The sequence below is a fragment of the Panulirus ornatus genome, chromosome 64 (genome assembly GCF_036320965.1).
Source record: "Panulirus ornatus isolate Po-2019 chromosome 64, ASM3632096v1, whole genome shotgun sequence".
In the NCBI taxonomy this organism is placed as follows: domain Eukaryota; kingdom Metazoa; phylum Arthropoda; class Malacostraca; order Decapoda; family Palinuridae; genus Panulirus; species Panulirus ornatus.
Genome location: NC_092287.1, coordinates 23,563,711 through 23,579,391, shown reverse-complemented (window position 1 = coordinate 23,579,391; position 15,681 = coordinate 23,563,711). Strand labels below are relative to the sequence as shown.

At 42.0% G+C, this 15,681-nt stretch overlaps 1 protein-coding gene across 2 annotated transcripts in view; it reads right to left on the bottom strand.

The window, feature by feature from the left end:
- Atg14 (autophagy related protein 14) overlaps nucleotides 1-15,681 on the bottom strand; it is a 56,727-nt gene that overhangs the window by 8,631 nt on the left and 32,415 nt on the right. For both annotated transcript variants that reach the window (XM_071657034.1, XM_071657035.1), the window contains exons 2-6: nucleotides 11,441-11,546; nucleotides 5,773-5,854; nucleotides 5,308-5,423; nucleotides 4,007-4,128; nucleotides 2,375-2,547 (exon numbers count right to left, since the gene is read on the bottom strand). In XM_071657034.1, the coding sequence (XP_071513135.1) occupies nucleotides 2,375-2,547; nucleotides 4,007-4,128; nucleotides 5,308-5,423; nucleotides 5,773-5,854; nucleotides 11,441-11,546 (599 nt within the window). The remainder of the gene's footprint in view (nucleotides 1-2,374; nucleotides 2,548-4,006; nucleotides 4,129-5,307; nucleotides 5,424-5,772; nucleotides 5,855-11,440; nucleotides 11,547-15,681) is intronic.

The following is a 15,681-nucleotide window of genomic DNA, read 5'->3' as shown; positions in this document are numbered from 1 at the left end:
AAGCCCTCAACACCACACTGCAGTACAGTTACTCTTTCAGTAAGTTAACATCTGAATTACAGCACGAGAGTGTGGTAATGTATATGGGTGGTATGTTGTTTTAGGTACAGCAGAGTCTATGCATTAGTTAGACTGGGGTTGTTTTTGGTCATGAACATAACCCCCTTTTAATGGGAGTTTCAGAGGCTTGTGTTAAGATGGATCTGAGTTAAGACATGTTTCCAGGAATGCAACCCTGTCGTAACATAAGGCACTGGTATATCTGTATTTTTTGGTAACTGTTCTTGTGAGCTGTTTGGATGAGTCCCTGCCATCAAGAGATGAACTAAGGCACACATTGAACTTTTGCTTCTCACGGTCTCTGTGTGGAGACTGGCCAACTGAGGGTTTACTGTTATGATACCTCCTTCCCTTATACAGCAAAGAAACAAATATTCTCTTTTGTCTTTCCCTCTTCTGTCAAACTTTCTGTCTTTAAGAGTCACATTTACATATACTTGCAGGGGTATGATTTGCCAGTGCTATGGAAAAAGAAAAGTAGAGCATCAGAAATATCAGTCATTGCCAGTACATTTGATTTTAACAGTATTATTGTAGTTGAGAAAGATCTCTAAACACTTTCAAACTCTGAGAGTGGTCTTAGCTCTAAATAGTATTATGTCATGAATGTTCAAGTGCCTGAAAAAGCATTGTAACTGGCTCTACCCTTTCTCTATCTATCTATATCTCTGATGCCCATTCCCTCAGTAACTCCCTCAAAGGGGTGGCCATGGCAAAAGAGTATCCATAACTGGTAACTCCACCTTTCTTGTCTAAATGTACAATACAGACACCATTATCTTTCAAAGAAGTAGCTTCACAGGAACCTTTTATTTTTCAGCAGTGACAGTTTTTAGAGGTCATCTCCCATCAGTGGTGGACTATTGGCAATATTTGAAGTATTCTAGAGAGGTCTTTTAAAGCATTTAAAGACAATGCTACTTAGATGTTCAGTCCTTAATGCTGAAGGAAGGCCTTTAACCTCTACACCCCTCCGTATGGATATCTATGTGGGCCGGATAATTTCTTTATATGTAAATTTACGCACTGAATTTCAAATCTCTATTTCAAGGCCAAATGCCACACTGGCAGTGCATAACTTTTTTGCACAGTCTAGGAATGAAACAGAGAGGCTCTTAGCTATATTAAGACCAGGCAGATAATCCTGAATTAAATAACAATGAGATCTGTCTTTGGATCATGTGGAGAATGATGTTAAGGGCACTGATCCTTTTAGCACCAAATGTTGAACAAGATTAGCCAGGATAAGTTGTTTCTAGCAAAAAGAACAGATATGTTGCCAGTGCACAAATGACCTTCAAAACACTGCACTGGCTGGTGTGGCTGGTAACTGTACACAAGTTTATAATCTTACTGTCATGATACAATTATCAATGAATCACATCTTTTTACTATAACAAAAAAGATTTATTTTTCATATCAAATCATATTAATAATCCCTTCTAAATTTTTTGGTAAATCATCTAAAAAACATTCACATGAACAGAGTGAAAGCAGTGGATGAAAAATATTTCTAAAGTGATTTTTTTTCAGTTATATGAATGTCTTTGAAATTGGAACTTTAAATGAATTTTTCATACAACTTGAAAAACTGAAATTCTGAGGGCTGGTAAGGAAACATGACAGAGGAGTTTATGGTTAAATCTTCACTTAAACTGAGTATGTATCCTACGGCAGCAGCACATGATCCTCCCTCCAACTTAACTGCCTGTACCAGTGCTAGGAGACCGAGCCTTCCTCTAACATTATATTGAAAATCCTTTTCAGGTCACCTGACAAGTGTGAATGGGGTAGCTAGTTTTTTTGTTTTTTTTTTCATCAACTGAACCATACATAATCTCATGTTTACCGTATGTTGCATAGTTAGGCAAGAGCACCAAGCAGGTTGAGCATACAGTGCATGACTTCTACCCACTGATGCTTTTACTGGAAAAAAAGCCTTGTTGATTTTCCTGTGTGCTGAGTAGAATTGAGTGTGATGTCTGGCAACTAAACACAGCTTTAGTCATTAAAGGAAGCAAGAGATCCTTCACAAGTGGTTGAGAAAATTATGCCAACAACTGCTGCAACGTGTGTTCATTTTGTGTGCCCACATATCTTCTGGGAACTGTCCTTCTATAATTAAATGTGGAAATATCTTCTAACAAGCAAATTATTACAAAACTTGAATCTTACCATTAACATGCAAATTCAAAGCTGTGTGCCAAATTCATTATATGCAAAAGTGTAAAGACAAACAAAAACATAACAAAATCTATAGAATTTTAACAAACCCTTCTTCTTAATATTTGAACCAAACTAATGAAAAACTCACACAGGAGATTGTATGCAGAATAGTCCCCTGATCCTGGAAGCAAAGGATGGACAATGCGGTACTGTGTTTCATGAGATGTATCCGTGTACACCCACCGACCACGAACATATGTTGTTTGTGAGGCTTCTGCAATGGCTGACACTGTATCAAGATGTTCAGGGTCCGTATCCACACTGCAAAAGGATTACAGTACTACATATATATTCATTTAAAACATGACTAATAATATTCTAATTTCATTTTTAGTCTTCAAATCCCAAATATACACTCTGTGCACACTTTTTTATGCACTTAGTGACAGCATCGCCAACAAAAGATACAAAGCCCTTTTTTGTAAAAGAAACTGGTCTATATGGGAGGCTTTTTGCTGGAGAAAAAAGTAACAAGTTCTTAGATAGAGTAGCAGTATGTAAATCCAAATACATGTGATTTTTACAGATATAATCTAGAGCTAAGGCATACAAAAAGGTTCTAATCCCTATTACCTGTTACATAATTCACAAATTTCTAAGAACATCATTATAACTATATTCTAAGTATTTCATTTCACACACTTTTCTTCCTTCATCCATCCTTTGAAGAAGACTGCTATTTTTAAGGCATGTAACTGTGACTATATATCATGGAGGCAATAAACAACACTCTACATCTGTTTAAAACTCATTATACTTTTACCACAGAGCAATGCAGTTATGTTTCTTGTGATGTAGTGTTCTGGCAGTTTCTCATTATTTAAGCCATTGGAACCCATGCTCAAAGGGGGTTTATGTTCCTTACCAAAATCTTGTCCACATGAAACTGCCACATAACCCTCAATCCAACATAAAACAAAGGCTCTCTATATTCCATAGTGCTTCACTATGCTCTGGCATTTTTCATCCAAAAGCAAAAAAACATGGATATACTTAACATGAAAGGTTAACAAATCGCAAGTGATCACTGAATTCCCACCTAACTGCTGTGTGCAAACAATAAAACATGCTTCTACAGGGTATGGATCTAAATTCTATCAGTCATAAAACACAATATAGTACTGGGTCTTGAAAAAAGGTCTGGAACATATCCAACTGCACAGTGCTAAAATTATTCTTCATCTTTGATTATTTTACTTCATATGCTGTTTTTAAAGAATGCAACCCTCATTTAAAGTTAGGGAGTCCCATAAGAGGGTGAAATTATGCACTAGATGTTGGTAATGTAAACTGATTTTTTAAATGGCTGCCACCATTGATGCAATACCAAACTTGTACACTTTGCCCATGCAAACTCATCAAAGAGCAATATGTTAAGGCAGTAAACTGCAGAAGAGGACCACAAAATACGAAAGATTGATGTAAACACAAATATGTCAGATTTCAAAGGTAAAATTACAGACTAAACATAACACCACATTCTTAAAACCAAGTGATGTTTAATAAAAAAATCTGTTATTCTGCAACCTCTGTCCTTAACCCACTATCTATGAATAAATGAATGTCTTACCACTAACAACTTTGCCAATTATGAGGTTTTCATAGGATATAACCCCCTGAAACTGGAAAAGAAAACTGTACAGTGGCTTTGGTTTATGGACAATAGTCTACCACTTAACCTGCGATCAATGTTGGATATAACAAACTGTCAAGAGAATACCTTCGAGCTGGCTGCACCTCAGTGATGGGAAAGATATAACGAGTAAGTTGACGTATATTACCACGCACAACACCCTTAAGCTGGGCCTCACAGATGGCCAACTGTTCTCTCTTGTCCCTGATCTGAAAATCAAAAGATTAAATTAGATAAGGATAACAAACAAATAACAACAGCACTCATATCATAGAGCTAGGCCACTTGATGATACTGTACATTTCTATCACTACAATTAGTGAGAAAGAGATCACGTCTACAAATTCAAGGTAATAGGAATGACTATCATGTTAATGATAATGTGTTTTATTGTCAAAGTCACATCACCTTTCTCAAAAACTGGAACAACATTCTCTTGCCTCCGCTCCTTAGGCACTCTCCACTCTGATAATGGCACTGTCCTTTTAGTGCCTTTACACTACAGCAAAGTTAATCTATCTTAGCATTTACAAGATATTACTTTTTATATATATCTCACTAACTTTATTTTCAGCACTATCAACTACATGCAACTGTCATCTTGAAAACAATTGATTACCTCTTTCTTATGAAAAATGCTGAAAATGTTATACCCTGGGATTTCTATTCCTTCTGGATTATCTTCTTTTGTGCTTAGTCTAACTAAGAGATGGAAAGATAGAAGGAAGGAGGCTTCAGAGTATCAGGGCCTGAACTTTCAGGTGGGAGAGAGGGAGGCATGGGACAGAATGAAAGGCATCCATGTGGTATATGGGGAGTGATGTGCTATTAGAAGGCTGAACCATGGCATAAGAAGTAATGATAAACCATGGTGTATATGCAGATGCAGATGATAGGCTCCAGTTTCAGTACATTATACATGACAGCTAAGAGACTGGATGTGAGTGAATAAAGCATTTGTTCATTTGTTACTTATGCATCCTCACTAAAGTGGGAAAAGCTGATAAGTAAAAAAAAAAATCCAAAATGCAATCATATTCAGGTTTTCCACATCAGCATTTGCAATCTTCATAAAACTTTAACTGAACATTTCTGACATTTGCGTAGAATACTATTACCTTCTTTGTTGCATTTTTGCTGTTTTTTTATGTTATTTATTGCTATGCATATTGTTTCAGTTACTATGACATCTTGTTTGATTTCTCTGTCAAAATGTGCATGTAAGGTTTAGACCAAACACCTGACCTTAAGGATTTTGTTCCAAATGATGTGGATTTTTCTTGCTATGACTACTTATAGTTATGTGCATTTCTAACCAAAGTGGCATAGTTAAAACAATCAATTATAGTGAAATAAAGGCTCAGGTAAGTTCCAAAATAAAACTTTACCTTTTCCTGATACTGTTCTAAAATCTTCCTCATCTTGGTTAGTCTCTGCTGGAAAAGTGGCAACTGACGGCGTCTCACAGCATTGCTATTGGACAATTCAGCACTCTGGGTCTTAACTGGAAACATTAAATAATCTACTTTTCAAACTGAAATGTGTGGAGAGCATATAAACAATATGGATGTGGCTTACATTTACTTATTTGCATGCTTTTACAAAATTAATGGACTGTTATGTTAATCATATCCTATTAAAGTTTTGGAAAAATGCAGAAAACACAAAAAAGGTGATGGAAGAGATATAAGTAAACTGATCTGTACAAAATAGTGAACTAGAATGGAAAAATGCTGAAGATGGCTGAGCTTTTTATCAATTAGTTCAGATGTACATGGATGTCTAAACCAAGCTGATTGCTTTAAATTTCTTTTACCTTATCTTAATATACATCACAACTTAAGCTTAAATACCCTGTGTAATGTTTTGCTTGCTGCTGTCCACAACCAGTCGTAGAAGTGCCACACGGTCCTTGACCTCCTCCACCTTCTCTTTCTGATGAATCAAGAAATATAACTGTAACACTCGACATTCATTTGGTATTTTCTGTCACATTGCATAAAAATGGTTTGCAAGAATCTAAGACAGGAGTTATTAGATATACAGCATACAGTACATAACCACTGTATTCTCTTCTGGGAAAAAATATAGTTTCAGAGAATATGAAACTGATATCAAATACACAAATTTCAAAAATTAAACATTCCAAGGTACAGTGAATACCATAAACAATACAATGGAGTTGTATAGACAAGTCAAATATATTGTAATCTTTTGTCATCCTACCTACAGTAAATACTTAAAACATAATACTGAATCTATACATAACATAAATGAAGTGTTGATATGAATATATCTAAGATATGGTACCTAAAAAAGATAGAGAACATACAAAAGTTTCTGTACTTTCCAAAATTACCAGAGCTTAACAGTTCCTATTAAGGCTAAGCAGTCTCTCCACAGTGCCTAGGACCATGTCTTTACCCTTCATAGTTCTAACATCAATAATACCTAAAGTTTCTGCACTACATTTATTTTGGCAGAGTTGGCCACTCCATGATAGATGTTCTCAGAGGAAAAGGTTATCAGAGATATAGATATATAGATATATAAATAGACAGCAATGAGTGTTCTGCAGTCGAACAAGGAATACCATAAATACGGCTAAAGTCTGCTAAAATGTTCCATCTTTTGTATTCACTAACAATGCCTAATTATGTCTGCAATCCAATACCAAGATGAGCCAAGGAGAACCTTAAGGTTGATCATCCTGTTGTTGATAATGATCATCATTACTTCTAAGAACTAAATCCATCCTGTTTTGTGTACAGTGACCCACAAATCTACTTAGTTAATCACCTGTCATGGAGAAACTATATCATATTCAAAGGAAGTGAATATTCAAGTCATTTCACTGAAGTTCACTTTATCTTTCTCGTGAGGTGGGGGGGGGGGGGGTGCTGGACCTGTATATACCCTCTTGGATCCACCAACAGTAAGCCATAGGACTACAGTAACGGGTCATCCTGTTATATTTCACTGTCCCCTCCCGTTGGAAGAAGACTTAACAATTCTCATTAATTTTCTCCATCGCATGACTTATCTATTGCTTGTCATCATGTAATCATGATAAAAATTTCAGGGTTGGGCCTGAAAAACGTACATTCAAGCTACATAACTACAAATAATCAAATACCTAATAACTACCTTATGACCAGCTATGCTGTTAAGAAACTCCGGCTTATTATATACAGAGTCCAAAGTGCTATGAAAGACTTCCATTCAACATTCATTTACTGTGTTAGTTTGCTCAAAGATTAAAGTTCCCTCGTGAAAAGGGCAGAAAGCAGTATTTACAATGATGGTGTTCACACTTAGCATATGGCGTTTAAATAGGGCAGAGAGAGAGAGAGAGAGAGAGAGAGAGAGAGAGAGAGAGAGAGAGAGAGAGAGAGAGAGAGAGAGAGACCCGTAACCAAACGGGCGTGAGGACTGTTTAACCATTTCCGTTGTGGGCGTGTGGCATGGCTTGAACAATTCTAGTTCTGAAGTTTCCCACGAACATTTGTCTGGACAATTCTCATTCATTCCCAAACGATGGGAAAGTCATCTTTCTTTTTTCCCAGCTTTCCTACTTCGTTAAATGAGGGAATGGGGTGGAAGGGTCTGGAGCCTGCTCTGTGGGTATGACAATACGAGCATACAGAACGAAGCCAAAACCTTAAAATGCTCTTTTTTTTAGCTGTTGAAATACACAATATGGCTGACCTAAGACCGCTAGGACTAAAATCTATCTTAAACTATCTATCTTTAATCCACTTGGGTGACGTGTGGTAACATTACGTGTCATAATGCGGAAGCCACCACCAAATTTCTCCCACATGAAAGGAGCATTTCCACTCGAATGACGTCATACCTACTACGACCAGCGGACATCATCTGTAAGGGGGTAACACACGAGGAGGGAGGGAGGCTAACCACGACTTCCAAACCCCAGCTACGAACACATCACTACGTCTCATCCTTTCAGACACCTCCACGGCCGAACGTAGATCGTACGACGCAGTGGCGTGGGTTGCGCGCGCGCACACACACACACACACACACACACACACACACACGCGCGCGCGCGCGCAAGGCATATCTCGAAAGCATAAAGCGAATGTGATAATAAAAAAAGAAAAAAAAAATCACGCGTCATGATACAGTGAGTCATGGTCGTCGCCTTCTTCTTTGCCTTACTCCACATAGAACATGGGAAGACGGCTGACCGTGTGTGTGTGTGTGTGTGTGTGTGTGTGTGTGTATGCGGGGGTCTCCCCCCCTCCTCACTGACCACAGTATCCTTTTGATGACACTGGCACCTACCACAGGTGGGGAATTACCCAATTACGCCCCCCCTCCCCCCCCCCCCACAATCCTCCCTAGTCATGTACGAGTGGCTCATTCCTCTTTAACAAGCAGTAGCGGCAGTAGAATGGGGTAGTTACTCCTTCCTTAGGGGGCTTCTGTGGGGATATGCTGACGCTGTCGGACTCCCTCACACCGTTCCCAGGGTCGAATCCCGGGAGGGGGTGGGGGAGGACGCGGGCCGCCCCCTCACCACCGTCCATCGAGAGTTTCCACCGTCGCCACAACGCAATCCTGGACATTTACAACACTGACTTGCGGTTGTAGAATACAACAGACCTAGACAGAGGGGCGGGGGGGTCTGGCTGGCTGGCCCGGGGCAATGAGTCACCAGGGAGGGAAGTGGGGGAGGAGGAGGAGGACGAGGGGGAGGGGGAGGAGTCATCGAGGGGAAAGGGGGAGGGAGGGACGGGGGTAATTCCCCCGTGGAGTGGGGGAGGGTAATGTGGCAGTGGTCCTGGTGACGTCACGACCCGTGCCCGGCGGGAGCGGCTGTGTGACTCCCCCACCCCACCTCTCTCTCTCTCTCTCTCTCTCTCTCTCTCTCTCTCTCTCTCTCTCTCTCTCTCTCTCTCTCTCTTTCTCTCTCTCTCCCCCTTGGTGTATACGCAGCTATCTACTTATCTCTCTGTAATGGTAATTTCTCCCCTCCGTACTTGATCGCCGTTTCCCGCGTCATGTGTGATGCACCGAGAGAGAGAGAGAGAGAGAGAGAGAGAGAGAGAGAGAGAGAGAGAGAGAGAGAGAGAGAGAGAGGTTTATCGGACTTTCAAAAACGTAGGTATGACCTCCCCATGACACAACAAGGAAAACAACACAGCTTTCCGTCCAGCTTGCCTGACCCGCTTCTCACACACCGTTTTCTTTCTGCCACTGTTTACTTGATCTGGACTCCACACACGACCAGCATCCCATTCTCTTCAGGTGAAACAGCCCTGAAGGCTCCCCGCCCTACCGCAGCACGACACAAAATCGTCTCTACGGTTCCCGAGGCCATAATGGCATAGCTTCCGTATTATACACGTTGCAAAGAAGATGGCGTCCGTGGACCACGTGGCCATAACTTTCCACATCCGTATTAGACACGTTGGAAACAAGATGGCGTCCGTGGACCAAGTGGCCATAACTTTCCACTTCCGTATTAGACACGTTGGAAACAAGACGGCGTCCGGGGTACACTTCCGTATCATACACGTTGGAAACAAGATGGCGTCCGAGGACCACGTGGCCATGACTTTCCACTTCCGTATTAAACACGTTCGAAACAGGATGGCGTCCGTGGACCACGTGGACGAAAAATTACCGGGTCAGGTTATGGACGGGGACGTAACGTGATATCAAACGCCGGGAAGAGAGAGAGAGAGAGAGAGAGAGAGAGAGAGAGAGAGAGAGAGAGAGAGAGAGAGAGAGAGAGAGAGAGAGAGAGAGAGAGAGAGAGAGAGAGGCAATAATGACCCCGAGAGCTGAGGGTAGTTCAAAAAAAGAAGAAAAAAAAAAAAAAACGCCGGTGACGTGTGTGTGGACCACAGGCGTGAGTCATTAGTATTCCGAACAAGCATTTGCGAGAGATGAAGCAACGTGTCCCATTAGGGCCTTGGAGAGGGGGGGGGAGTCAGAGTAGGGGGGAGGGAGAGAGGCATGTGGGTTGGATAACCAAGAAGGGGGGGAGGGGATGGGATGGGTGGGGGAAGGTTTAAACCTTTTCACATATTGCGTAGCGCCTCAGTGAAGTGGCAGGGCTCTGCCTCACACACACACACACACACACCTACCTTCACCAAACACACACATACACAAACACACGAAACACACACACACAACAACAACCCTCTCTCACACAAGGTCCCACAACCTGAATGCGTCCCAACCACTCCCTCTCTACAGATAACGAGAGCACCCCCTCTCCCCCCATGGTCCGAACGTGAGGTGGGTGGGTGGGTGGGGGTCTTCGTCAAGACCCTAGTGGTTTTATTGCTACACCTTGTGACGAAGCTGGTCCGTAACATAAGCTCACAAGTCTTCACAAATCTACCGCGTACAACATTAAATACAGGCTCAGAATTCATGGTATTACATTAATTTCATCAATGAGGTCTCCTGTCATCTCTTACAGAATACAGGAGATACAAAATTTGGGGGGAAACAGGCAGATACAGGATAAGGCGCAACCTGACTGGAAAAAATAAATATTTATCATTCATTCATTTATTTTATCATACTTAATCACTGTCTCCCGCGTTAGCGAGGTAGCGCAAGGAAACAGACGAAAGAATGGCCCAACCCACCCACATACGTATATACATAAACGTCAACACACGCACATATACATACCTATACATTTCAACGTATACATACATATACATGCACAGACATAAACATATACACACATAAACATATTCATACTTGCTGCCTTCATCCATTCCGTCGCCACCCCACCACACATGAAAAACAGTACCCCCGCATGTGCGCGAGGTAGCGCTAGGAAAAGACAACAAAGACCACATTCGTTCACACTCAGTCTCTAGCTGTCATGGGTCATAATGCACCGAAACCACAGCTCCCTTTCCACATCCAGGCCCCACAACAGAACTTTCCACCGACAAACAGTCACCAATACATCCCCAACAATGTCACACTCACGACACCACCACATCACCACCACCACCTGACTCACCACCACCTGACTCACCACCACATCACCACCACTTCACCACCAACATCACCACCCTCCACCACCACCTGACTCACCACCAACACCACCACTTCACCACCAACATCATCACCACATCAACAACATCATCATCACATCACCACCTGACTCACCATCCCATCACCACCTGACTCACCAACTCATCACCACCTGACTCACCATCACATCACCACCTGACTCATCATCACATCACCACATCACCACCTGACTCACCACCCCATCACCACCTGACTCACCATCCCATCACCACCTGACTCACCAACTCATCACCACCTGACTCACCATCACATCACCACCTGACTCACCATCACATCACCACATCACCACCTGACTCACCATCACATCACCACCTGACTCACCATCCCATCACCACCTGACTCACCATCACATCACCACCTGACTCACCACCACATCACCATCTCATCACCACCACATCAGCATCACCTGACCACCTGACTCACCAGAAGGAGGTGTCTGGTCTTGGCCTGGTGTAACCTGATAACCTCGCCGTCCTGCTCCAGCTGCTCCCGGCGAAGACGGGAGTAACGCAGCTTCTTCTCCGCGTACCTGAGGGAGGAGGAGGAGACACGGTCAACCCGGGTGGGACACACACACACACACACACACACACACACACTCGACGGCTAAGCGGTGTACACTGGTCGAGGGGAAGCTACCGTGCCGAGAGAGAGAGAGAGAGAGAGAGAGAGAGAGAGAGAGAGAGAGAGAGAGAGAGAGAGAGTGTTACATACACTACATACACACAGGCCACACAGACCCCAAGGTCTAAAGCGAGGTGGTTCTGGCCTTAACGCTGTTTAGAGAGAGAGAGAGAGAGAGAGAGAGAGAGAGAGAGAGAGAGAGAGAGAGAGAGAGAGAGAGAGAGAGAGAGAGACTCGCTAATACCTCAACACAGTAATTCAAGCGAGAGCGAGTGAGGTCTTTTATACGAACACCTGACGAAGGTGGTCAATAATATAATAAATAAATAAATAATAATAATAATAATAATAATAATAATAATAATAATAATGCTGACGGCCTTCATGACCCTGAAAGACGACCGGCAATTAAGGTCAAAGAACGAACGACCATCAGCGGAGACACAATCCCCCCCCCCCCCCTTTTACAACATTAACCTCAAGAGCCGTAACGGACAGCACTACCCTGAAATCAACCTTACGAGCACCTGAATGCCCCTAAAACAGGCTACACCACTGAAAGGATGAACAGCTGGGTTGACTGTGGGCCGACTACCGCGACCCGCGTGCGAATGCCACCACCGCGAACCGCTACACCACGGGAAGTGTACGAAACAGCCACGAAGACCCAAAAAGAAAAGAAAAAGGGGGGGGGTCAGAAGAGTTTAACATTACAGCGACGCAGGAAAACAAAAATTACCACACGGGGGGGGGGGGGGGGGGTGTCTTGTACCTTAACCCTGCATTAGTTGCTAACGACCCACAAACTGCCATTCCCTGCGACGCGCAGTTGCTGACCTGTCAGCCAATCGACACCGTCAGTCTGGGTCACCTATGACCTTGGTTGACACGTAAAATGTTCCATTATACTATTCCCCTTGTGATCACCTCACAGTGACCTGCAAAGTTCGGGTTCGAATCCCATTCATTTTTTTTTTTTTTTTTTGGTCTAACCTCTCTAACCTAACCTTTGAATACGATGACCTGGAATCTCACCTGGTTCGAGAAAGGTCAGGTCATCTTTGTCCCTCCGGTCACAGGTCGTACCGTCGTACTTCAAGGCGCTAAACACGCACTCGCGTTTCGACCACTGTCCTCGACACTTAAATACAGGTCGAGTCCTCGTTCTGTCTCCTACTGTCATGGTAAATATGGGTTCTATTTCCGATGTGATAAAGATATTTATCCAATAAATGTAGGGCGAACTCTGGGTAATGCTGTAAGCCAGCGTGAGACAATCTCAAGCCTAGACTCATTTATTTATCTATTTATCTATTTTGCTATGTCGCTGTCTCCCGCGTTTGCAAGGTAGCGCAAGGAAACAGACGAAAGAAATGGCCCAACCCACCCACATACACATGAATATACATACACGTCCACACACGCAAATATACATACCTATACATCTCAATGCACACATATATATACACACAGACATATATATATATATATATATATATATATATATATATATATATATATATATATATATATATATATTCATCATTGTTAAATATGGGTGGTGGTTTTATCAACCTAGGTCATCTCCACTATATCAGGATTGTACTATCCCGATAAAGTTAACTCGGATGTTAAAATACAAGTTCTACATAAAAGTTAATGTTGAACAATGTTCAATAAAATGCAAGTAAACCACCCACACTCACCACTTGGCCTTCTATATTTCACGAGATGAGGAATTTATCCCGTGGTATCTCGCGTTTAAAAAGAAAAAAAAAAGGGGGGGGGTGTTCAACACGGTCTAGCAACACTACTACTTCTCCAGCATGGATATGACATGGACACGACGCAACCCAACCCAAACCCCCTTCCTTCCAAGCTCCTCCACGGGTGCCATAGTCTTCCTCCTCCAGCAGGAACCTCTCTTGACACACACACACACACAGAGGCACAGCCAGAGAGGTTTACACCATCAAGACGTCATACACCCCACTTCGCCAAGATGGACACCATACACCCTCCTCCTCCCTCACACACACACACACGCCTCAATGCAACTATCTTGATAGACACGTAGATAGTAATGCTGAAAACTAAAATTCATGCTGTGGGCAACAGAATGGACGACAGAAAGTCGACGGATACGCCTAAAAAATGGGTTCTCGCAAGTCCCCCTCTCCACGCCCGAGAGAGAGAGAGAGAGAGAGAGAGAGAGAGAGAGAGAGAGAGAGAGAGAGAGAGAGAGAGAGAGAGAGAGAGAGAGAGAGACCTGACCTCGCAAAACACAACCACGGCATTAGAGCCGCAAATTCTATGTTAATAGTCACAGGGGGGGCGGCCAACACAGTGAGCTGGGGCCCCAACAATACTATACGGTATGACATGAACCATATGTTAATTCCTACAGCAAGGTTCGAACCCTTACGGGTCTGGCTATAAGGCCACCTTGTCCTCGATCCGTGACCACATAATCATGTCAAGGGCTGGCTGCACAAGTCAAGTATATATATATATATATATATATATATATATATATATATATATATATATATATATATATATATATATATATATGTACATATCTGTGCCTAGGCCAGCCAGGCCTTGAGAGGAACGGAGAAGCCAAGGAGATCAAACATTTACAAGAAGGAAAAATGAATAAAAGATGTGGGCAGAGGAAGATCAAAATAGATGAAAGTCATGAGAGGTGTTTAATGTATTCAAGAATAAAAGTATCGTAGCTGTTTAACAGCGTATGTTAGAATGACATATATATCATTAAAAAAAATGATTAGCGATGATTTTTTGAATTTTCATGTCAAAAAGTTTCTACTGTGATTATGTTCATATTGAATGGTCGTATTTTGCTCCTATAGGCATATCAATTTCCTTGTTTATACATATATCTTTTTCTTGCATATCTACCTAAATGGTATTTAACGACTTAGTTAACCACGGCATAACTCAAATATCTATCTTCCTCAAAACATATTTTCCAGCAAATGTTCCTATCATCTATTCACATTTATTAGTTTAATGTCTACCATAAACATTTTAAGTTTGCCACAGTTCATGCAATCTCAAGTGTATCTTTAAGCAACCAAAGGCACGACAAAGGACAAGAAGAATGCACTGCAGTGGCAGAGAGAGCCAGGTACGTGCTACCACTGCTAAGTGGCGGCGACCTTCCTTTCCTTCCCCCCCACTGCATAGTGTACTTACTAAGTGGTTATCGCTACCACTGTTATACTACGCAGTAACACGGCGAGCAGCCTAGCTTTGGACGAACATCTGGGTGGATGTTTGAAGGCATTACTGTAGTGGATATGTCAATAATAATACCTAATCAGACCGTCATCATAATGGAGTCTTATTATATATCATGCTCACTTATCTAAGTGACTTACGACATTTATTTTTGAGGTGGGAGGTAGTAGTCATTTTGCCACTGGATGGCACCAGTTGGGGCTAACGATAGGGGTGGATACGTTTGACTTAATCTTGCAAGTGATTCTCTTTTTTTTTACGGGCGAATGAGTTTGCAGTCCATCGCGCAATGTTCAACGACGCCACAAACTGGGTGTCAAAGACGTTAAATACTTTGAGTTTAACGCAAATACGACTTTAAAAAGCCGAACTGAATCTACCCTTAGCCACAGAGCCCAACCCACACTAACATATCCTAACCCAATGTAAACTAATTTAACCTAATCTAACCTACTGTATCTTACGCAAAACTAAGTTACTAGCTTACCCTTAACTCAACTAACACAAATACGACTTTAAAAAGCGAATGGAATCTAACCTTAGCCACATAGCCAAACCCAAACCCAACCTACCCAAACCTAACCTACTGTATAGTACGCAAAACTAAGTTACTAGCTTACCCTTAACTCAACTGACCAACTGTAATGTTGAACCACCATAACACGAAACACATTAGTAGTGTGGGAGGCTATTTCGCCATTCGTGCGTACTATTCGTCACCCGTACATGCGTGACGTCAGGGAATATTCAGCCATTAACATGAGATAGGCTAA